The following is a 25,495-nucleotide window of genomic DNA, read 5'->3' on the forward strand; positions in this document are numbered from 1 at the left end:
AAACTGGACTATCTAATTCTGTCTGCCAGCCAGAGGTGGAAATTTGTTCCTCTTCTCTACTCTGTTTTGATTGCAAGAACAATACAACTTTATTTGCAAAGATCTAGGAGTAGATGAATACGACTGGGGAAGGCTGTGACCTACATTCATCTCTGCATTAGGTAGGTAATCAAAGTCCTGCCCCTAATCTTCCATATGTGTAAGAACATTGAACTATCTGTATGGGTTCTTCAGCTTATGTTTAAGCTTGGAAAAGGCCTGTGTGAGTACAAGAGAGAAAAATATAGTTGGCATATAGGGAGGCAATTCTTCAAGCACCTAGTCCAAAACCTGAAACTCCCAAGTGTTTTGTTTCTTAAAAGGACCCAGTCTGATCCCTGATTCCCACTTCTGTATACTTTTCATACAGAAAGGCTTTAAAATACCGTAATGCATGAGTTCATTTAAACTCAGTGGACTGTACTGTGAGGTTGAGAGAATTAAGTAGAAATACATTTTTCTGCAATAAAAATAGTGTGTTGAATATATAAAAATATTTTAGATGGCATTTTTTTCCCTCAAGATTGGAATCAAGGAATTTCACAGTCTTACATGAAGTGTAGATCAGTGACATGGTGCAGGGGGGAAGCCTCAAATTCATTTTAATTCTTTAGTCATTATAGCTGGTGTTTGTTTTGCAAAACAAGGCCCCCTGTTTGGAAATGAGCTGATGTATACAATTTTGTTCCTTACAGAGCTCCTTAGAAGGTAATAGAGCTCAGAGCAGGTTAACTCCTGTTGATCCAATAGCAAGACCAGGCACTTATTTATTCAGCGGAACTACTGACTATAATTAGGAGGATTCCTAATTATATATATAATTATAAATATGTGGTTGTATACAGATTGCATGTCTGCTGTGGGGAATACATGAATCAAGTTGTAAGAAAGAGCATAAGTGGGTAATTCTTTAAGCTTCTGTCCTGAAAACCATCTCTTTGTACTTGTGTAGTTTTAGTTTTGGTATGTGCTTATTTAGTTTTTGATGTGCTTTATTTTCATCTCTCTGTGAAAATCACTACTTAAAACCTTAAGTATGTTTCAGTACACCTGGTAGTTTGCATTCAGTAGATGGCATGAGGACATTTTTAGGCATTTATCTACCTACCATTGCCACGAGCACTGTTGACGGTATTTTTCTAATATTTTTGTTCCAGCTTTCCAAATATTCCAAGGCATCCCTTGTTATGGGCCACACACAGAATTTTGAAAGATATGCCAGTATATTTTGGCATTACCTCCAGTATTTAGTATGAATTTTGGATCTATTTTGTTCTGTAAGACTTGCATGCAAAAATGTTGATTCGTGATTGCTTTCTTCACTGCTACTCTTCCCATATCTCCAAGAAGAGAAATCTAGAAAATTATGAATAGCTTGGGGAAACATGGAACAAGAAGATTAAACTGATACAAACCAGATATTTATATTGGATAAAGCTGAATATGTCTTTAGTCCATTGAAATAAATAGAATAGAATAGAATGAACAAAAATTTAGATATAATAGTTAGCTTTAATAGTATATGCATTTGTAGTTACATGAAAATTACACTCTTTCAGCTCCTCTGTTTTCATACGTTTGATGCCTTGCAAAGTGTATGTGTAAATAACAGATATGTTTATTTCTTCCTAAGGACTAGCCCTTTGACCTACTTCAGTTAGATGGACTGAAATACCGTACGATTTTTTCGATTTCAGTGGGGCTCTGTCCAGACACTAAGATAAAGTGAGAGACTGGGCGTGAACACACCTGAGCATCTAAGCATCTTTCAGACCATTCAGTAAGTCTTTCTCTGTTTTGAATAAAATAAGAAATTCTTAAGTGTCTGGTACTTCCACTACTCACTACTCACTGTGCATAATGTTTAATTATATATTTGCAAAATTGGGCTTGGGTAACTAGTCATGTTTTGTACAGATCTATATGTTTTCAATGTATATTTTAAATCTCTGTTTTGTTTGCCACTGTTTGTCAAGAGACATGTTGCTAGTCTTTCACAGAATGTTCATGTTTTTATTCTGTTCTGTTCTGCGCTTCAACCAAGCCGCCTTTTTTCAATTACTTGTCATTCTTTCTCCTTTCACTGTTTCTGAATAAATTATAAGAGCAGGAATAGCTGCAGGGAAACTTTTTTATTTAATGAAATATAAAGAGATTGAAATAAATAAATAAGTGGCTGCTTTAGGCAATTTCCTTTAAAAACCGAAAAGTTCTCTCTCTTCAATTTCAGAGTCTTCTGCCAGCTTCCCCATAATTTCACTTCAATTTTTCTATGGGAAATGCATATATATAATTTAATGCTGAAGTCTTAAATCACAAACATTTTGCAAGAACGAAATAGGAAATACCCGAGTCTTACCTGCAAACCAGTGACCGACTGTTCCATGCGCTCTGCAAGGAGGGATCAAGAGACTTTTACTGTTAGTAAGGAGCCTCTGGCCAGTATCAGTCCAGCGCTTCATATTATTAAGTAATTCTTTTCATCAGCCTTCTTAAATTTCTTCCTGGAAAACAAAATGCAGCTGCCTGTTTTCTGTGAGAACATGGATGTCTTTACAGACCTTTCAGTAAGAGATATAAACGTACCTGCCACAAAGGAAGAGAATGATCCTTTTAATGATTCTTGTTATAAATAGAAACAGTACCTGAAGTTTTCCACCTGGGCTGGCAGTCATAATGGCACAATCCAAGAGCTCCCTAGCACAAAGGATTCATCATCAGGCATTAACTCTTTTTTTGCCAAATATAAACAAAAGCATACGAAGTAACAGATATATATTGATATATATATTGATATTTGGAACTATATTTAGCTTGTATGGAATATGTGGTTCTAGTACTCAGAATATGTAAAGCCCAGAAAGGTCTACATAGTACAGGAAAGCATTCCCAAAAAGGTCTAAAAATGCCAAGGGTTTGATTCTGTATTCAGATCAGCCTGTCTAAAACTACACTGCATGTTGGCTTTGTTCATGGGTCATCTGTTGTCCACACTGTTATTGTCCTGTGGTTCTCTGCTGAATGTCTTGAAGTTCCCTGTCAGCCCTGAGGGGGGAGGACAGACAGTGTGCTGGGTCAAGCTGAAGTTTAGGCGTTTGAACTGTTCGAACAGCTATGGGAGACAGTGGTGCTTGTTGCTATGTCCCAGCCAAGTCTAGTGCCTCTCTTTGATAGTTTCTCCTTTCTTCTTCTCTGTCAGTGGTAGTTAAGCCGGTATTATCAGAGAGGGACACATCCCTCATGTAAATGCAGACTAGACAAGAGGAGACAGCTGGGTCTCCTGTCTGTGTCTTCTCTTTCCCAAGCAGATTAGAGGAGAGAAAGGAGAGATGCTTCCTGAGGCCCAGATGTGGCAAAGCAACACTCCTTGATGCTGCCAGGATGATGCAGAAGTACGCAGCGAGTGATTGCTGCTAGCGCAGGCCCAGCCTGTCTCAGGCATGTGTAAAGCACTTCTCTGCCACACTTAGAGTCAAACATGTTAGTTTAAATCATCGGTGTTTTAGACTGTCTCTGACAGAGCAGTTGAAAGATGACAACTGCCAGCTGAGAAGCAGCCTGAAGTTTCCCATGTGAGTGCTGCTGCCTATGTCCTCATTTGAACATCAGTAAGCTTATTTAATCAAACGTGCAGCATAATCCCATGCAACGTCAGCCCTAATAATCTCTGCTGAAGCCAGTAGAGCTCTCTGCCTGAGTTGCGCTCCGTGTCAATAAACTAAATTGCAGGCCTGTGTTGAAACCATCTTTACCTCATTTTTCTTAGATACGTACATGTGTTTTCCCTTTATTACAGCAGTGTTAAGGTCAAAATTTTACCTAAGCTAAGTATTTTGATAGTGCCAGAGTGTGTCACTGTAACTCTAATATGTATAAAAGTTATAAAATACTGATGTATTGAATCATTAAATAATGAAATGTACATACTTTGAAAAAATATCAAAGCAAATCTTTTTGACATTACTGAAATACTATGCTCGCTTTCTCCTTTAAAATTTCCTTGAAATCAAAACATTCTTGCAAAATGTCCTAAGTCCAACAAAACAGCATTTTTTGAGAGAACTGTTTTGTCAAAAACAGCTATTAGTGGTCAGATTTAGGTTTGGAGCAATATATCAGATTTTTAATGAATATGACCTTCTCCAGGGTTTGGGACAGTTGGGTCCAAGACTCTGGTTTCAGCCGCATCCCAGCAACATGGTAAAAAGAGGTGAAATATTACAGTTTCTGTTCCTGGGACTTTGTGCAAACCATTTTTTAAAACTTGTGTCAAAGGGGCTGCCAGGCCCTGAGATTCTCTCAGAGCTTGGCTTCAAACTAATTCTGGTAAAACCTCTGCACGAAGGCTGGAGTCTATGTGTTCAAACAAAAAGCAACAGAAGTCTTAGCCAGATTAGATTTATACATATATAAATCTACTGGCATACATATAAACTTGAGCCAAGGTTTATGACAAAAGGCACAATGTTTAGCAAACACTCGAATGAATGCTGATTTATGACAGAACTGGAAACTAGACAAAGGGGATGGAGTTTCGATATTGTGATGAATTTTATACAGATGGGTACTTAGTGAAAGTCTTCCATGTGGGTTACCATTCATCTTACCTAGTTATTATATATTAAAATTCAGCTCTGCCTGTCTGCACCAGAATTTAAAAATACGTGCTATTTTAAAAGCACTCGGTTTACTCTCATCTAGACAGAACTACACAAGAAAATTCTGGCTGGGGATGCACGATGCAGTTATGCAGAACAAACATCCCTAACAGGAGATTCAGCAGCAGGCAGAGCACTCCAGCAGCCTGGTCCCTGCTCAGGTTTTGTCAGGGAACACTCATTTCACCTGAGAGAGTTTCAAGGAAGATTTTTACTGACTCTGTGGCATAAAAAATTGGAACAGATTGAACACCATTGTAACAATTTACACGCTCATGCCTCCATTCTGCTGTCTGGTGACTGAACTTTCTCGTGATTCACAGAGAATGCCCACTAGCACACAGACCATGGGAACAGCCTTTTTTGCTGCCCAGAGAGAGCTCAGTAGTACACACTTCAGTATTAATCACTCATTAAATTTGACTAAAGCAGGGATAAGTTAAGTACTTGATAATAAGTCATCAGTATTTGGAAAAAATACCACTCCAAGTATTTTTTCAGTAGTGTTACAACATATATTTGTTGCAAGGAATAAATATTAAATAGTACCTCAAAAGCAGAAAAATTAAAGAGAAAATAATGGGGAATAAAGTCTAAACAAGTGCTATTGGAAATAGGAGTGCTCTCTTTTTTTGGAATAGCATTGCTAATGGCATTGGGTAAGAAGTGCTTTTTTTGGCTCTGAATCTGAAAAATGAAATTACCTTTATTTAGCAGCTCATCCTTCACAAATGATAGAGACTTCAGTTGAAATAAAATTATGCTCCAGTCAGTTCCTCTCAGAAATGCCAAGATCCTTTAGAACACTGATATTTTTAATGCTGAAATACTGCAGGATATTTCCTATGTTCCACAGACGCTTTCTTTGTATCCTGTGACAAGGAAAATACTAAACAATGGCAGCAGTTGATGAATCATTTCTAAAAGACTAATTCCTCTCTTGAGTAATTCCACTATTACTCAATACACAGTTCCCTGGCAGTACAGTACAATTCCCTGGCTTCTCAGAGGGAAGAATGTGGCACTTTATATTTTATATTAGATAGCATGTATATTTTAAATATCCCCTGATTTGGTTCCAGTTCACGTTTTAGACTAATAAGGCTGAAAGGAATTCAATTTTTCCTTTGTTTTTTGCCCTCATTGTGGTCCTTTCCTTAGAGCACTCAGGTCAGTGTTGTTTTCTGGTTCTCATGTATTATTCAGAGTCTCTGTGTTGAATCAAGGGAAGGTTTGCCTAAAACAAACACAAAACCACTGCAGTCTTCCTTTAGGCACTGTACTGGTGCTTAAGGGTTTGATTCTTCTCTGCTGCAGATTTTTTGTGTGATCTTGGGTTAGACCCACAAAGAAATTCAGGCTATATTTCATGTATATGTAAACCAGGTTTCCTGCCAAGAAAAGCATTTGTCATTCTGATTCCCAGTCACTGGCACTTCTGTTACCCCTCTTTGCTGTGTCTTGTGACCTTACCAGACTGGAGACCCATCCAGCTTACCGCACAAAGCCACTGAGTGGTTCACGGAGGAAAAACAAGTGGCCATGGTTTTCTAAGTAAATCTAAGCAGTGTTAAATACTTGAAGTGCATCTAAAGTGTAAGCAGTCTTCACTCTTAGCGTGCAGAGTGGGCTTGCACCAGCCCTATACACGTGCCTTGCCAGTCAGGAGGCATGAGCCGAGCTCCATGAAAAACAGAAAGAGTGCTACTTCTGTCTAGTTGTCTCTGGCTTTGCTTTTCCTATCTCTGTAGCAGTAGCTTCTCCTGACTCTCGGTGTTTCTTTGCTTTTGCTAAGCTAGAAAAGTCAGAGGGCTATAGAAATGTATGCCCAGGCAGAGAAAGGGCCAGAAGCTTAGGTTTTCTGTATCATGGTTGAATGGTCTATTACAATGTAGCTGCTGTATAAAAGAGCTTCTTCAAATTTCCAAGTCTTTCTAAAAGAAAAGAGTGATCCCTCTTCAGCCTTGGAAATAATTCAGGCATTAACTACAAGAAAATAGTTCAGGCACCAAGCACAGGAAAAAGTGTCTAGACTGTGAATCCCAAGCAGAAATGGCCATCTCAACTCCAGAAAGCCCTTATTGACACTCTTTGGTGCCTTCCTACTCCATTTGTTGGCACTTAAGAATCCTTTTCCTTGAGATAAATTTGTCTGTCAGACACTGGAGAGACACACCTGAAGTATCTAAAACAGGCTTGAAGATTTTGCTCCAGAAGCCAGACTCTAAAAGCTGGATATTGAAAAGCTGAGCACAGTTACCCTTGTCTTCCTCTCGGTGTAAATATCTTGCTCTTCGGGGTGTGTTCTTTTACCATGCACTCATTTAACACCTACCATGATGCAAACTTGTTTTCATGTTGTTTCCTGCATCATAATGTTCTTGAAGAGTGACAGATGGTCTTTCATATTGGTTTCAAAGATCATTAAAGTCTTTTATGGCTCTTAACTGCAGCTTTTGACTTTGTAGCTCTAGCACTAGAGTTCCATTAACTCTGGAAAATACATTTCTTACTCTCTTAAGATCAACCAAGATGATTGTTGGTGAAACAGCAAGACCTTTTCTTTGACTCCGGTATAATAATATGTGTTATTGATCTTAACATAAAGCAATACAGCTGTAGACTGGGAGAGAGACAAAATTACCTGTACAAATATGGAACAAAAAGGTAGTCCTTGCCTTGGTGCATTTTGCAGTGTAAGTACTATATAAGCACACCATACAGACTAACTGATTAGTGCAGTAAAAAAACCCAAGGGAACTGCCCTGTCAGCATGTTCTGACTTAACAAAATTGCCCAGTCTTAAGCCTGGATAAAGCACAGATAGCTGACGATTGGGCTAGTAAAAATAATTGGTTCAGGAAACAGATTTAGACTTTTTACAAAAGTGGCCATTCAACAAAGAGTATTGCTGACCTCTTGTGCATGTGGCAGTGTCTAATGAAAGCTATAGAAGTCAGTGCTCTCGAAAGTTTGCTGGAAGGAAGGAAATACTTATTGGTACATGACAGAACTGATCCAGTTTATTAAAAACCTCATGGACCGTGAGGAAGATGGACCTGAAATCCTTGGCAGAGTGGCAGGTACAGGCATATATATGCAACAGAAGAAATATTCCATCTGTCCAGGCTGCGGTGTCAACACTTTGAGGGAACAGAACTTATCCTAACAGACTACATAGAAAAAATCACTCACCAGTTAGGAGCTAACTTACCAATACATCAAAGTTACAAGACTCCAAAACAGATGTCTAAAGATGGCAATCATACCACCATGTTGGCAGTCATACTGTATCCCAGCAGGGGAGCTTAATGGCCACGACAAACACGAGCTCTCTGTTTACATCTGAAGTATGAAAGATTACAATTGCTTGAGATATCTGCCTATTGGAATTACAGTACAAGAAGGAAATATGGGTTGGACCCCTACTGAAGTGCTAAGACACTTGTGCATGATGATCTTTTCAAGGCTGAACCTGAGGCAGAGAAAAAAAAACAGCCAGTGCTCGGACTCAAGCTCAGCTAGGTGTAAGAAAGTCAAAAAGCCAAATGATGCAGCACTTCATCAATAACAGAAGACAGGAAAGTGGGATTTGAAAGCTGATTAAATACTGAGTGAGAATGAAAGGAACACAAAACAAGCCAACAGTGAAACTCATTAGTAGGAAAGAGAAAATGAGAGGTGATAGTGACCTCGCTGGGGACTGAACTGAGGCTGCTGAACAGAGCTCTTTGGAACTGGCTGGGATCCTATATAAAAGGATTTCAGGACATGAAATGGGCCCCTCAGAAACAAGATGATGAAAACGTTTTGAAGTGAGGTGCAAAACAAAAATGTACAGAAATCTACCCCACCTCAGTAAATGCTTTTATAAAAGCCAGCAGAAAGGAATACTTGTAACTCTGAGATTAACATTCATGTCATCTATATGGGCTAGAGTTAAGAAGCTGAAGATCAACAGAACAGTGAGAGAGGATTACTTCATGGAGGAAATGCTAAAAAGCAAACAAACCTGTCTTCCTTTATAGAAAAAAGAAAGGAAAGGAAGGAAGGAAAGGAAGGAAAGGAAGGAAAGAAAGGAGGAAAGAAAGGAGGAAAGAAAGAAGGAAAGAAAGAAGGAAAGAAAGAAGGAAAGAAGGAAAGAAGAAAAGAAGGAAAGAAGGAAAGAAGGAAAGAAGGAAAGAAGGAAAGAAGGAAAGAAGGAAGGAAGGAAAGAAAGAAGGAAGGAAAGAAAGAAGGAAAGAAGGAAAGAAGGAAAGAAGGAAAGAAGGAAAGAAGGAAAGAAGGAAAGAAGGAAAGAAGGAAAGAAGGAAAGAAGGAAAGAAAGAAAGAAAGAAAGAAAGAAAGAAAGAAAGAAAGAAAGAAAGAAAGAAAGAAAGAAAGGAAGGAAGGAAGGAAGGAAGGAAGGAAGGAAGGAAGGAAGGAAGGAAGGAAGCCTAATACCACTCTGAAGAGTTTTAATAGTTGGGGGAAATGAACCCTTCTAAGCAATGGAAATACGGAGTTGTCTGAAAACTGAGCAATCTGCATTAACTGGAGATGAGTCACATTACTGCTAATGGGAAAAATTTTCTATGGTCTGCAATACACGGTGAAAGAAATAACTTTATAAAGATAAAAAAAAAATTTAAAAGTCTTTATATTAAGCATCATCACATAAGAATACACAGGATGGCAGACTTCCTCAACTGTTTCAGCCGGTGCTTTTTGTAAAAAAAAGACTGTCACTATGTTTCAAGAATGTAACAAGGCAAACACAAAACAGTCACTTTATCCACGCCCAAGATGCTAGTTATTAGTTTGCTCTTTTCCTGTTCATGTCAAACTCAGGGCCCTGGTATGTAGATCACTCTGATGAATATATATATATTCATAATGTCCTATTCCAGGAACTTAGTTTAAATAGAAAATACAGAGTAGGAGAACAGGTTATATAGTATGTTTACAGGCCAAACCAGGCGCTGAGTCCCTGGGGGACTTGTGCAGGCGGAATCGGGAAGGTCTCGGCAGACTTATGTCCGGTACTCGCCGTTCCCAAATCCTGCTGCCGCACTAGTGCGGGCTGATCCCTTCTGTTGTCGTTGTCAGTGGATGCCGCAGCATCGCGCTGCCGTAGCGCTCCCGCATCCTCTCCGGCTACGCACGAATACGCGTACACGCACCATATTTGTTTGCCTGCCTGCGTGGTTCGAGAATATTCCCCCGCTCCAGGGGTGCAGAAGGACATTTATGGCAAGGGGTTAGAGCAGCCGGCTGGGGCAGCGCCGGAGGGGGAGGCGGGGGAATCGCCGCGCCCTCCGCCTGTCCCTGCACCCCGGGGCCGGGCACTCGGCCGTGTCCCCCCTCCCCAGCACAGGGGCGGGCGGGCGGGCGGGCTGGGAGGGGGTGGCCGGGTTCCCGATGGGCGCTGGTGGCCCCGGCGGGCAGCCGGGCAGCGCGGAGAGGCCCGGCCGCCGCCTCAGCGCTCAACATTGCCTTTTTAGGGCTTTTTTCCTCTCCTCTGTTTTTTTTTTTTCCCCTTGCAGGGACGGAGGAGCGGCGGTGGCCGGCGGGGCACGCCTCCCTCCCGCCTCCCCCGGCGGGGCCCGGCCCGGCCCGGCCCGGCGCGGCCCGACCCGATCCGGCCCCGCTCCGCCCCTCCCACCCCGGCAGCGCCGCCGGGCCGGAGGAGGAGGAGGAGGAGGAGGAGGAGGAGGAGCCCGCCCGCAGCCGGCAGCGGCCGGGCTGAAGCACAGCCAGGGGAGGGGGTGAGCGATGTCCCTGGCGGAGCGGCGGCAGCAGGAGGAGGAGGAGGGGGAAGGGGAAGAAGGGGATGGGGCCGGTGCAGGGGAGGAGGTGGTGCAGATCCGGCTGGGGGACAAGTGCTACCCGGTGTGCAAGAGGAAGCTGATCGAGCAGAGTGACTATTTCCGAGCCCTGTACCGCTCGGGCATGCGGGAAGCAGGGCAGGGCCAGGAGGAGCAGCTGCTGCGCGGGGGGCTGAGCGCTCTGGGGCTGGAGCTGGTGCTGGACTTCATCAACACCTCCTGCCTGGCCAGGCTGGAGCAGGAGGAGGGGGGCGATGAGGAGCCCCCTTTGCTGGAGGAGCTGGTGGAGGCCGCTTCCTACCTGCAGGTCACCCCCTTGCTCCGCCTGCTCCTCTCCCAGGTGAGGCTGGGCAACTGCTTCGAGCTGCACCGCCTGGCTCAGGTCTACGGTCTCCAGGACTTGCACGATGCCTGTCTAGACTTCATGGCTGCCCATTACCATCAGGTGCTGCGGAGGCCCGATGCCCAGCCACATCTCCTCCTGCCCCATGCTCTCCAGCAGCACTTGAAGGAGAGGCGGATGAGGGGCACCGCCACCCTCGTGGCCATTGGGGACTTCATGGGTGCCTCCTCCCTGGGTCTGCCTCCGGGCTGTCACCCTCAGGTGGAAGCCCCCTGGTCTATGCTGAGGTATGACGAGGAAGCGCAGAGGTGGCTGCCCCTGGCCAACAACCTCCCCCCTGATCTGGTGAACGTTCGAGGCTATGGGTCAGCGATGCTGGACAACTACCTGTTCATCGTTGGGGGCTACAGGATCACCAGCCAGGAGATTTCAGCTGCCCATTGTTACAACCCTTGCCTAAATGAATGGAGTCAGCTGGCCTCAATGAACCAGAAGAGGTAACCCCTGCTCCCTGAAATACATGTGTGTCCATGTATATTGTCAAAATAGACCCTGTTGAGTCACGTGGTGTTGACTGGACTCAGTGTTACGAGAAGTGATTCAGACCTGTCTCTCTGCTTGGAATCACTCGTGTCTCTTGCATCATGTGATGGGAAGGACCACAGCACTTGGCGATGGCTTGGCAGCGTGCCACCGGTTAGGCCTGGCAAGCCTTGTCTTTACTGGCAACAGTCATTCCACTGCAGCACAATGCTGCTGCCTCTCTCATGCTGAGGGGCCCCCTCCGTCTGGCCCGGGGAGCTGCTGTGGCAAGGGAAGGGTGAGGAGGATGGGGCTTTGTTGCATAAATGCTGGTGGTTAAGGCCCCAGTTGTGGGAGACCATGAGCTAGAAGTCAGCAGAGGAGGACTGTGCTATAGCTCCATGCTATAGCAGCATGTGTGATCATTCACCTCGTTGTGAAATTGTGGCGGGCTCCCACTTTTCATTTAAATTGCAGTATACAAGGAGCTGTAACAGAAATCCTCCCTAAAATAACAAAGATTTAAAAACAAAACAAAACAAAAAGATAAAATTCTTCTCTTTCTTTGTGGGATTATCTTAACTCTAATAATGTATGTGACAAGAATTTTTACTGCTCTTAATAGGGATGTATAGTCTATCAGAGCTAGAGATGGCTGAAAAATTTTAGTTGGAGCAGTTTTTCATTGTTTTGTACTTTCATAAAAATCTGAGTGTTTGGTAGGCCTGCATTTCAGTGAAATGTTCACCAGAAAAGTGTCAGGAAGATTGTGAGAAATTTCTCACTTCATGAGAACGTTTTGATCTGGCAGACATTGAGCATTTTGACAATTTTGCTTTTCCCAGTATCCTTTTGAATTTTTTGTTTGACATTTATGTTTAAATTGGTATTCAGAAACACTTGTATAATTCACATTTGGAAGAATAATAGGGAGCTAGCTTTGAGGGAGACCCAAGAAGAGAGGCCATCTCCTTGGCCAAGGTTGTGGCTGCTCTACCTTCATCATGCTGCAGAGTTATCAAGACAAAGACTTTTACTTATTGAAACAAAATGTTTCTGTTATCTGAAGTGAACTTCCTCATTGTTTCCATTTTAGAAAAAGCATTCAAATTTTATCTTCTTTGTAACCAGTAAGGAGGTCAAAATTCACTGTAGAATGGAAATTCTCTTCTCCATCCAGTAAATTCAAGGAGCACCCAGAGACCCCAACCATTGGCATAAATGCTTTGCATCTGCATAGTAAAACTACAGTCTATATTCCAGTCTCTATTTAGCTCTTGCCAACTAAAACCCCTCAAAACATGGGCTTGACTTAAAATTAGTTCTTTCCTGTTTCACTTTTTTTTCCTTTCACTTCCTGTGTTGTGAGAATTTCACTGACATGATTGCCTCCATAATCGGTCATTGGAATTGATCAGAAGTAATTCTTTTCAGCATTTCTGGCTTCTTGAATAGGTGTTGTGAAAAATTTGATCTGTAAAATGAGTATTTATCTTTTAAACACTGCAAACACCTATACTTGCAGACATATTTCTTAGAGTCTAAGCCTCTACGCAGTCTTCACCAAGGCGCCTGCGGGAACTGAGGCGTTTTAGCCGGCCTCGCTTCGGCAGTCTTGCCTATGTGAGCATGATTGAGAGCACAGGAGCCTCGGCAGGAAAAGATGATGGGGTCAGCCCACGCAGCGTCTCCTATGGAAATTAACTTAAACATAGGAATCCCACGTTGATCAAGTTACGAGGGTTTGGCATTGGTTTGTGTGATGTGTATAGCAAGAGAGATGTTATTATGTGCGATGATTCTGCAGCATGGTGAATGAGGGATTTATAAAAAAATGTTTTTTCAAAGCCCTTTTTTCACCTTATGACCTGACTGTTGAAACTCTAGATCAGCTTTTTTCCCCTCCACACTTTCCCTTTTTTCTCGGGTATATCATCATTATATCTGAAATAAACACATGGATATTTTCTCCTTGTATTACTATTTTCAACTGCACTGCCATACCAACTTACTCTTGAAGCCCACCACAGGTGACAGCAAGGTATTCCTTAGCATAGAATTTCACATTGGCAGAAAAGTAGTACGTGAATGGATATTTTTGGAATAATCTCTATTCTTACATTTCATGGTAGTTATTTCAGGTCGAAAAGAACCCAAAATTACATCTGCCTCTAGACTTGCAAGTGAGTAAGTATGTTCCTCTCTGAATGATAAGCAGGGGAAGTGTCTTCTGTTTTTTTGGGTTTTGTTTGTTTTGTGTTTTTTTTAATGGAAACTCTGCTGACCCCTTCACAAAACATGCTTTGATCTTCATGGAGTCTCGACTGTGAAGTTAGTAATTATTATTTTTTCTATCTGACATAACATTTCAGCTCTTTGATGACCAGCTTGACATTTAGTGCCCAGAACACAGGGAGGGATGGCCTATGCCATAGGAGCCAAGAGCAGGGAAATTTTTAGTATCTCAGTGAGTTTGCATTCAACAGGAACAGCAGTGATGCCTGTCTGCCACACAGATAGGCTGCAATTCGAACTGCACTTTGCTCGGTGTTGTATTTTTGGTTTGTTATGCTGTATTAAAATAAGCAGGGCAGTTGCCTAGCATGCTGCTTAGGAATTACAGTCATGTGACTGTCTGCTAAATGAATTTATGTCAGCCGATATAATTATACCCCATGAATGAATTTTTTACATACTTTGAGGGAGGATTCTAGTTCCCGTTGAAGTCTGTTTGACTTTAGATGACATTTTAAAAGTATCTGGGTCTGGTCCATATGAATGGATGCATATCTTAGCCTCGAGAAGGCTGAGGAGTTATGGAAATAATTGTGCTGATTTGCTGTTAATATAAGAAGTTCTCTCCCCTCAACAAACCTTGTAAATTCTATGATAGTTTTATCTTTAATTATTTCCATTATTATAATATAGAATCCCAGGATGCTGGGATTCTCTACAATCCATAGATCAAATAGTCCCAACTTACTTCTAAGTAGAAGATAAAAGTTGCCAGATGTATACTGAATACTGAGCAGTCATTCTGCTTTAGGTTATAGCTGCTAGCTTTCTTTCTAGATGTAGAGGTCTTATTACTGTAGTTTCAAATTTGTTCATAGTAGGTAGTTCCTATGTAGTATTCTTGTGATGCCCACATAAGCCTGAGAAAGTGTTATCCCCTATTTATGCACACACAAGGGAGATAAAATAATTTGCTCAGGCTCATGTAGGAAGCCTGTGAGTAAGCCTGGAATTTCTCATCATCTGAGGGCTAAATCTGGTCACAAATAGTCCATAACAGATCACAGTTTCTAGATCTTTAATTCTGGAGATATTGTTGTACTTGGAACAGTGTCTTCAGAGGAGCTACCAGGGCTTTTTTTGTGGAAGAAACTTCCTGTAAATGTTGCCCAAGACCATTTGTGGTCTTTGGGGACAGGAAGGTAACAGGGCACTTTGGGGACTGTTCAAGTAGTGCCCTTCAATACCTTTCCAAACTTTTCTTTAAATTGATGCTGTCAGTTGAAATTTACTGTTTTAAAATAATATACTCATAGGATTTCTATTGTGTGTGCCAGTTACAGCTGTATATTCCACTTTTATTTTCCTTCAGAACACTCATGGCAGGTAAATCTTCCAGGCTTGGAAGACCCTTGTAAGCCCCTGGCTGGGATTATACACATGCATGTGGAACATGGTTTTTGTGAGCAATCTGTGCCTGAACTGCTGCCACTCTGAGGACTCTTAAAGGAATATAGGAGAGGGTTCTCCTGGGGAATGGTAGTGGTTTATGAGACCTTTTCTTTCCACATTTCTAACCTTTTTTTTTTCACTCAAAATTCCTCTGCGTTGGGGGAAAATAGACTTTTCAAATATTTCTGACTTAGAAATATTCATGTTACATTTATCGCAAATATATCACTCACTTCCAACGCTAAAGGTTGGATGCAGTGTGGTCTGCAGACTCATATAAGAAATGGGGAAAGAAAGAAGTGTGGTCCATGCGAAAAGTGTCGAATGCTTTGGAATTGCCTTCATAACTGTGCCTTCATGATTCTTCATCTCTGTTATAAATGCTTTAACTCTAGAATAAAGAAGTCATCTGATTTGTGGGAAATTTTAAGGTTATAGTTGATCATTTGGCAGGAAAGAACCACAGGTTGGTTAGTTCAACCCTCCTGCTCTACAGCAGGACGAAGCTTACTTTGCAAATACATGTCTAACTTGTTCTTGAAACCCTCTAGCAATGTAGATTCCAATCTTCTTCCTCCGAGGTGAGGTATCTCGCTCCCATGTTTACCTACCCCTCTGATGAGGAAGTCCTTGCTAATATCTATGCTAACATTTTCTTGTTGTTTACTAAATGAATGCTATCTGTCAGTAAACAAGAAGAAAGTGGCTATAAAGAGGACAGCAAGCATTCATAGTGGTCTCCTAAAGATACATCTGTGGCTGTTAATGCAATCCAGAACAATGTAGGGTTTTTTTGCAAGTTGTTGAATGCTGTCTTGTATTCAGAAAGCTATGCACTCTCATCCCCAGATCCTATGCATTTGTGCATTAATTTTTCTTCCTCCCCTCATAGAGTACTTTGCACTTATCTTTATGTTGTACTTTGAACTGTGGTAAAACCCCACAGCTCACTCTTGCTTGTGTTCCTGGGCTTCCTTTAAGAGCAAATGAGGGGCATCAGAAGACAGCTCATACCCCATGTTGTCCCAACAAGAAGGGTATGCACTAGGCCTGGCATCTGGAAAGTACTTGTGATCCCCCGAGTTTAGATAACTCACCAAAGTGAGTGGAGTTACGTCGCAGTTGAATCTAACAGACTGTTCAGCTCTGTTGTTTCCAAGCTGTAGTCCATGGAACAGTTGTTAGTTGTGGAGAGCTGGCTGGTTGCTCAATGTTTGCTTTCCTTGATTCCAGCTGCTCCAACACATTAAAAAAGTATAAAAATACACTAAATATTTCCTAATGTTCACTCTCCATAAAAACACCTGCTGTTATTGGCATGGAAAGGTGAACGACAGAAGTTTTTTATAACATGTTGAGCCATTGTCCAAACTTTCATATAAAGTCTGCTGAGGGATGCTACTTTTGAGTAAAATGAACCTTATAATTAATGTGTTCCATAAATCTGAGATATTTCCACTATATGTCATCCATTTTAACAAGTGTTGGAAGTGGTTAAATGACTGACACAAATGTACGTGGTCTCCTTCTAGAATAACTGGAGTTGAAAGTTGTGCCTTACATCTTTCATGGGATAGTTTTCCCTGTGCTGCAAGAAGCAACTCAGTGATACAAAGGCCATCAAGCAAAAACTATAAATTACCTCCATTCAGATAAAATAGTAAGAGACTACAATTAGAGGGTAACTAGAGAAGCATGTGTGAATTAGCAAACCTGAATTTTTTAATGTTCTGACTGTACACACTTGTTTAGTTTATTCATGTCCTCTGTGGCAGAGCTTTTAACGTGTTTATAAAGTGGCCAGAAGATCTTAGAATAGGGAAATGCTACCTGTGTGCGTGTGAACTCATTTTATATGCAAAATATCCTGTGCCATCTCCATCATAGGCACAGAGTTAGAGACTTTCTAGCATACTTTAGATTTTAAAGAATCACTTGGAAAAAGCATTTACATTTTGTGGTTTTGTTCCTCTGTTAATTTGTGGATTTGGTTTTTTTAACACCACAACTTTTAGAGCAGGTACGTTGCTTTGAAAATCATAATGCTTTACAAGTAGTTATCTTCATTTCATACCTGCTATTGATTGCCATATTATTCTGGATTCTCTAAGATGGAAAACATAATTGCTGTAGAGAGGAGATGAACAGAGTGACCTAATTGTAAATGTCAGAAAAAAAAAAAAAAGAATAAAAAGCAATTAATTCCTTCAAAGGAGCATTTTAGTTTCCAAAGCTATATCAGGATGACAAGAAAAAAATGACTCCATCTGGAAACAAATTCTTTTTCCAAATATATTTAATAAAAAGAAATTGAAGGGCAGTCTGCTGCTAAGCAGAGTTCATTTTGTCCAGACAAAATCCTGCAAAACTACTTAGCGGTAAGTTTTGAATCTTGGATTCCTGCAGAGTGAAACTCACTTTACTGCTCAGCAGGCCAATGCAAGTCTAAAGCACCACTTTAGTTTTACAGACATAACGTAGTTCCCCATTTGGCTTTATGCTGAGCTAGTGCACTCCTGCGACTTTTGTGCATTTAGTTAATTGGGACGTTGGATGGTAAAATCTCAGTTTGGCTCGGCAGTAGGCAAGGAGCAATCTTTCTAGGCAATGAGAATGTTTCTGAAGAGAGGAAGAGCTCATCTTTGATTAGACCAGCTTCCATAGCTGGAAGGCATAGCTGAGCATGCAAGCCCTCTAACTTCAAGCTCTCCAGTTTCTTCCTACAGACTTGCACCTTTCACATCCATAGACCATTTGTTTCTGCCTATATTATCTTAAAACTGTAAGCTGTAAGGCTTCTTGTGCTTCAGTAATTAGAAAGTTGCCCTTTGCCACGTGTAAAATATAACAGCACAATTGCACAAAATAGGAAACAAAAGAACAGGGCACTGCCTGTGGAGTGCATTGTATTTTGTTCAACTATGGGTGGAACATTAATTTACAGATACATCTTCAGTGGGGTGGAGGATGTATTTAGTTATTTAATGCTGAATAAGGTACAGGAGATTCTCTCTTCCTTCTTTTGCAGAACGTGATTCAATGTGTATCGCTTTAAATTTCTGTTTATTAGGCTTATTAAAGAGATTCTATATTACAGACCAAGACGAGTACACATTCTTAGGCATTCATCAAGTCTTGTTTGAAATTTCTGCAATTTTAACTAAAATGTCCTTGACAGTGTGTATATATGTTTTTCTCTACTAAATGTGCTTTGCTAAAAGCCTAGTAAAAATGAGATGTCTGCTGAACACATAAGTTAACTAAACATTTAGAGCTCAAACTGTGACAGATTGAAATCCAAAATAAGATATTCTTCAGTCTCAGCGTCAACACCGTTAACATCCAGAATATCACTGGTTGCTGTCCTAAGTAATTACAGTGTAATTACAGAATTTTGGCCTTGCACAGAAGGGTTTAGATGCTGTAATATATGAAGTGATGGTACAAGTTGGAAGTGATGATAGATATGTTGGAGCCTGGATAGGAAGAACTTTCTCACCTATATTTTTCTGTACATCTCTCTAACCTATTTCAATGTTGCAATCTTTTCTTTCAGGTCCAATTTTAAGCTTTTGGCTGTAAATGGAAAGCTCTATGCCATCGGTGGTCAATCCCTTTCCAATGTGGAGTGCTACAACCCAGAAAACGACTGGTGGAATTTTGTAGCATCCATGCCAAGCCCTCTTGCAGAATTCTCAGCTTGTGAGTGCAAGGGCAAGATCTATGTTATCGGAGGATACACTACACGAGGTAGACAGCTTGCTTTTACTTTTTTTTAACCTGATTGCTTCTAAGGCCCAGATACTTTTCTTCTCTTTTTCAGGAAATCTTTTGAACTGGTGTAGAAAGCTGCATAATACTTATTAAAACATGTAGAAAAAAATCACTGGTAGAAAATAATTGGCAAATGAAAAAAAAATTAGCTCTGTCATAAAGGAATCAGATTTCTTTCTCTTTTTTTTTTGTTTTTTTGGCGGGGTGCACCTACATGGACCTGGGGCTCTGTTATTCTGAGGTAACAGACTGATGGGTAACTCAGCACTCAGCTTAGCCCTCCCTTTTTTTAGATTTTGATCATACAGTAGAAAGAGAGGTCCAACAGATACACTTTGTTTAATTTTTAAATACCTGTTTTAGATAATCAGAAGGAAAAATATGAAGAAAATATCTGCCTGTATTAGTATTTCTCATGTACGAATAGATGTCATGATCCTTTTACTATAGCATTTCAGTGTTTCACAGGCAAATTCAAGCTATAGGCAAGATTTTCATTGCTGAAATAACTTAATTGAATAATTAATCAAAAGCTTAAGCAAGACCCAAGATTTTTGACTTGCTTCCTTTCTGTACCCTGTTTTCTGAGGATACTGTACAGAGGGAAGGATTTGAAGTTGAATTCTCAGCTGACAATTTCTTTTTCTTTATCCAGTGGAAAAGCAAGCCACTTAAAAAGAGCTCCCATTTGTTCATTCCTTAAGCACATAGTGCCATTCTTTGGGAGTAATACCATTTTCTCAGAGATCTAGAAGTAGGTTTTTTTTTCATGCCAAATGTTTAGTATTTACCAGGATTTCCTAAATTTAAACTCCTATCTCTAGGCCTTTGCTGACTTCATTTGACCACAGTAGTTTTAAACATTTTTCCAAACGTAGAATAAAATTAGAAGAGATATAAGCTTTTATGGAGTGCTGCAATCAAAGCCAAACTGACATTATAACAAACTGTCCCTTCTAGTGTCTGAGCAGATTTTGGCTCTGAACCATTATAAGGTTTATAAAAGACACGCACCCCTCATGGTCCTTGTGGTAATGATAAACTTCAAAAGCATTTTGTCTGGTCCATTCTGACCCAGAACCTGGTGGCTTCACTGAGGAAAACAAAAGATATTGGACTGCTTGTGTCCACATGGAGGGCCATGCTGTGGTGTGCTCTGTAGTCCCAGCCATCTGGTTGTCTCCACTAACGGATCTGTTGGGATGCATTGCGCTCCCTGATGTCCGGCGGTCGGACTGAAGGATGTCTGGCACACACCACTTGCTGTGCTGAAAAGACAGACCCAAAAGGAAACACCCTTTGAGACAAGAAAGCAGAGAACAAGGAGAAGGGGCTGAAACAGACAGTAATGGGAAGACTCATCTCTATAGACCAGAGTTAGGATTTTTGTCATTTTTATCTAGAGGAAGAGAAAGAAGTGTTAAGAAGAAAAAGCTCTGATTTGGTTAATAGTGCTACTAGATTACGGGAGTGCCAGCTTTTCTTCTACATCCTCTGCACTTTGCAAGTTCCTTTTCTGGTGCTTGTGCTGTTCTTTCTTCAGGCTGCCTGCTCCTGGTGACATGGATAAGAAGATCAGCATGTTGCTGATGCAGATCCTACTCCCTTAAAATTCATTAAGAAAGCATATGTAGTCAGGATTGCTGCTCTGTGTCAAGCTCCTTATTCAGTACTTACTACCTGTGGTTTCAACTGAAGAAGAAGAGTCAGTGAGTTACCTCTGGCTTCTTCCACACCTCAGGGGATTGCCACTGACCATCAGGCCTCAATCTTTTCTTAGGTCTTTTCCTAAAGGCCATTTTTAAATTGAAACGGCATAGTAAAACAGTATAAAGTTGTGAGCAGTGGATAACTAGCACATTTAGGCTTATGTTTAAATCCAAGACTGTTCAGAACAACAAATGCCTGTGCTTGTTATAAATAAGGACCCTTTCCTCAGTGAGGGTCTAGAATCAGTTTTTCTGTGACACCTTGGCTTAGGACAGCTATTGGACTTAGAAAGCAGAATTGCTGCAATTACACTGGTGATTTACCTTCCAAGTTGTGCAGATGTTGGAGGGAGTTAAGGCATAACTATCTGAGAGGTGCTGAAGTTAATTTGGTGTTTCACTGCTTTCACTAAATAAAACACATGCAGCAATTAATATTTTTTTTTCAGTATTTCTGCATATGCCTCAGTGAGACTGTAATTTTGGTGTAGTTTTTGTAGGTTTTGTGAATTTTTTTTTGTCTGTGTAGAGCCTTCTCCTGAGACTACACTTTCCAAAAGATAGTAGGAACTGGAATTTCCCATTATAAATTATAATGACACTTCTTGAATAAAGAGCTTCCTTCCAGTTCTCAGCTCTGACTTGTGAACCTAGCTCTTAATAGGCACTCTGTATCAGGAGGTGTAATGTTCATGTTTTGTATTGTTTTTTTTTTTTGTTTCAGTGAATATAAAAGACCTAGGCTCTGAACTGAGCAAATGAAGACCATATCACAATAGACTTTCATTTCATATGCTCGCTCTCAAACCATAGCACTTTTTACCTGGGAAGATTACTGCTATAGGTAGATGTAGAAACTTAATTACTAGAAATGTTGGGATTTTTTCCCCACTAATGAGTGAGAGAAAGATACATTGTTTGTAGACAAAAATAATTTATATGCAGAGCTTTGATCAGCAATTTCATAAAGCATTGCCATATACTTCCTCTTTTTCCCTTTATTTCATGTGGATTAAGTGTTCAGGAAGACAATGTACAGTAATAAGCAATGACTGAAAGTCATTAGAGTGCAAGCAAATGCTATAGCAGCACCTCCCTAATCATGTTGCTAATGCACTTCATTCATGACAATCCGGTTATATTTATGGCTATTTATACTTGTGCTCTTACATAACTTGTCAGTATGTCACCGTCTGCTGTTCCACTTGGGAGCTCATCTGGAGGTCATCATGCAGGATAGGCTTGTAATATGGAGCAGATTTCATTAAAAGACTAGGCTAGAGTCTGCAAACCTGTTGCTGCTTGTCACTTGAGTTTGAATTTAAGCTCAGGTCTCCAGAGATTGCAACTGAGTTTACTAGCGAGTCCTGTGCATTCTGTGTTCATTTAGTGAAGCCTTGGACACAGCCAGGCTCTCCACTGCACCATAAATCCGGCTGGTATTGTAACAGTTTCATAGAATAACAGCATTGCAAACACATGCATCCACTAAATTGTGACTGAAGTGTAGATACGCTTCGGTTCTTTTCTGTGCCTCTGTCTGGTGCTGGAGCATAGAGTTCCTGGTTCTTAAGATGATTTTGACAATGTGTATTTCTCTTTTTACGAGGTACTGAACATATGCCCTTAGGTCATCCATGCCATTTGCTGGAATGTAGCTAGCTTTATGAATTTTATTCCGTGAAACTTTGATCTATGGAATGAAATGCAAAGTATCAAAGTTAAGCTTGGATGATAAATCATCACTTGACAGTCATTAATGAAGCATACTGTGTTCATGATAATTTGATTCATCTGTGGTCACTGTTGGAGAGCAGAATATGCTCCATTTTCCTTTTCATAAGAAGTTCTTGCATATGAATCAGAGACAAAATTAAAAGCATAAGTTAAAAAAGGTAGGGATTATTCTGCTAAAATCTGCATCCCCAGATCATTTGCATTATGTAATATCCCAGAAGCAGCTTAGTTTTTCCCTCTGCAAAGGAACAGAATGTTCAAACTTTATTGTCAGGGACAAAGACTTGCAGTTCTCAATAATCAATATTTCCTCCCTGGTCTGCTATGCTTTTGCACTGTAATACGTTAGCAATCTGTAATAATGGCTGATACACTTTGGAGGGAGGAAGAATCCTCCTTCATGAGTGCCTTCTAATATATTTATTTATTTGTAAATATTTCTCCTCTGTTTCAGATAGGAATATGAACATTTTGCAGTACTGTCCCACTTCCGATTCCTGGACCAACTTTGAACTTTGTGATGTCCATGTTCGCAAACAACAGATGCTCTCTGTTGAAGAAACTATATATCTGGTAGGGGGTTGTATTCATGAACTTGGACCAAACCAAAAATCCAGCCAAAGTGAGGACGTGTTAACTGTGCAGTCTTACAACATTGCTACCAAAGAATGGCTCTACCTCAAGGAGAACACATCAAAATCAGGTCTTAACTTGACTTGCACTCTCCACAATGATGGAGTCTATATATTGAGTAGGGATATTACTTTATCTACAAGCTTGGAGCACCGTGTTTTTCTTAAGTATAATATATTTACGGACAGTTGGGAGTCACTGAGACGCTTTCCAGCCTTTGGACAAAACATGCTGATCTGTTCTATGTATTTGCGTGATGTGCGAGAAGTGTAAGAGTATCAGGTTTTTCTTTTCGGCTCATTGATCATTCTTGGAAGAAACATTGCTCCCTCTAAATAATACTGTTTTCAGAATATTATGTGGTTGCATAACGTATTCTCTTCTTTAACAAAGTTGCAAAATCCAATATTAAGAGAAATCCTTCCAGAAACAGTTTTAGGATTTAAGTTTAAAAAATTTACTGGTTTGGATTTTAATTTCATCAGGTATTTTATACCAGGAGTATACACGATAAAAGTGGAAATAATTCAATAAAGTAAATAAGTCTAAGGAAAATCACAAAGAGAATTATTTCTTTCAAAATGCAGTTTTTAATCAAACTGTGTCCTGTCATATGCATAATGTTTAAAATTGTTTATACTATCACATTTTTCTCTCTTTTATGGTAAGATGGTAAGAATAAGCGAGATTCTCAAAGATGCCAGCAATTGGGGTACTATAAAGAAATAAGAACTTCCCCTGAATCATTTGTAGTGAAATGCTTTGCCAGGGACTGGGAGGAATTGCCTAGAGGCTTACGGTTGCTGGTTGGATACTAAATGCTCCTTTCATGGAAGTTGGCAGCATTTATTGCTATCATTAAGATAGAGGTAAAAAGACTGTAAATTCAAGTTGGGAGCTTTGCTCATCTTCAGAAAGGTTTTAAGTTTTAGTTGCATTGTTGTATTCTGGTGTACTGAGTCTTAAAGATCAAATTATAGTTGGCAACAAGCTGCATGTTAGGAAGGTGTGCATGAGCACATGCGACGGTGATTCTGCACCAGGCACATCCTGTTCAGTAACAGTCATGCAGGACATCCATCGCTTGCTATGGAAGAGTTGATTCATGTAAATGACTTCCTGCCAACACCACCCAAAGCAGGTGCACATGAGTGTTGGCTCTTTCTTGTATTACCAGGATCTTGATAGAGATTACCTCAAATTTGCCATCCAAAGTTGTTAGTTTCTACAAAGAGCATGGTAAGGTGGTCACCATGAGTACTCCTTTGTGGGGATTCAAGAATAGATACTCTGGGAGCTTCTCCCAGTTCCTGCCTATTGCTTGAGACAATTATAAATATGATTGGCTTTTTGTAGCTGACAAGTTCCTAAGTGTTTTCTGAAGGCACTTGCCCAGGTTTGGAATGTGTGTCCTCGCGACAAGAAAAGGAGGTGGTCTTGGTCACCATGGGAAGGTTTCACTGCAGCTGCCTTTAGGGAAGAGGTAACCAGATTAGACATGTGCTAAACACATTGCAGGGATGCTGTTTCTGCACCAGCTATTTCTCCACATAAGAATACAAGAGATTTAATTCATCTGAACAGGTTCCTAGTATGTGGAGTTGTCTTCTTTTCTTTAACTTGGAGTTCGGGAATATGAATCTTCTTTTGAAGATAGGTGCCTGTCGAACAGGGGAGGAGGAAGCAGTGATGTTTCCCTTATGGTTCTTTTAACTCCCTGCTCCTCCATGGATTTGCATGAAGTCGGTGCAGACTAAAAGAGCTGTCAGACTTGAAATGCCTTAGCAATTACCTCTCACACATTCAGTGCTTAGGTGTGTAATTTTGGTGCTTCTGATCATGCATAGCAACCCAAACAGAAAATTCCAGGAAACGCTTTGGTCCAGAATGAGGGCTTTCGGGTTTGAACACTTTTAGGATACAGGTATTTTGGATTACCAAGATTTACCTTTTGGGTGGAATTTTTGCAGCCTGGCAGAGTATGTTATGGTTAGGCCCAAACTAGTGTCTATAATTCAGCTGTGTGTGTGAATTTAATGAGTTATGCCTGTGATTATTCTTTTGAAAACACAATGCACTGAGCAGTGGTTCTCTTCTGACAGCAGTATCAGGCCAAACCACGGCTCTTCTGCAATGAAGAAATAAAGTGACTTTCATAAGATTATTCTTTCAGAAATGTTTTAGAATAAATATAAGCAGTGTGACAGTATCTGGTGATAAATTATCTCAGTCACGCTATTTTGCCTGCTTTACTTCATTTCTTTTCAGTTCCAGATTCAGTACCTTACAGTCACCTTTAAGTCAACTCAGGTCAATACCGGTGGAGGGAGACACATCTGAGTTGCGGCATTCTCTTGCCTGGCAAATCGACTGTGAAAACCCATCACTCCCAGATTTGCAGGTGTGGTATATCTAATCAAGTCCTTTCAAACCCGTTAATTTCTTAGTGCAGTCATCATTCCAAAAGCTATGACATAATCTTTTAGGTGTGATCACTCTTTATCACATGAGGCCTTTCCACATTGGGTTTATCTACACGTTGGTTTTAGCTTTCAGTGATCAAGTGGAAAATCTGGAGAACTTGCT

At 40.6% G+C, this 25,495-nt stretch overlaps 1 protein-coding gene across 1 annotated transcript; it reads left to right on the forward strand.

The window, feature by feature from the left end:
* The first annotated feature begins 10,082 nt into the window (after positions 1-10,082).
* Positions 10,083-25,118, forward strand: KLHL42 (kelch like family member 42). The gene is made up of 3 exons (XM_064461962.1): positions 10,083-11,344; positions 18,613-18,806; positions 22,731-25,118. The coding sequence occupies exons 1-3, from the start codon at positions 10,452-10,454 to the stop codon at positions 23,180-23,182; spliced, it is 1,539 nt and encodes a 512-aa protein (XP_064318032.1). The 5' UTR covers positions 10,083-10,451; the 3' UTR covers positions 23,183-25,118.
* Positions 25,119-25,495: the final 377 nt, after the last annotated feature.

Source organism: Phalacrocorax carbo, chromosome 1, assembly GCF_963921805.1.
Source record: "Phalacrocorax carbo chromosome 1, bPhaCar2.1, whole genome shotgun sequence".
Taxonomy (NCBI): Eukaryota; Metazoa; Chordata; class Aves; order Suliformes; family Phalacrocoracidae; genus Phalacrocorax; species Phalacrocorax carbo.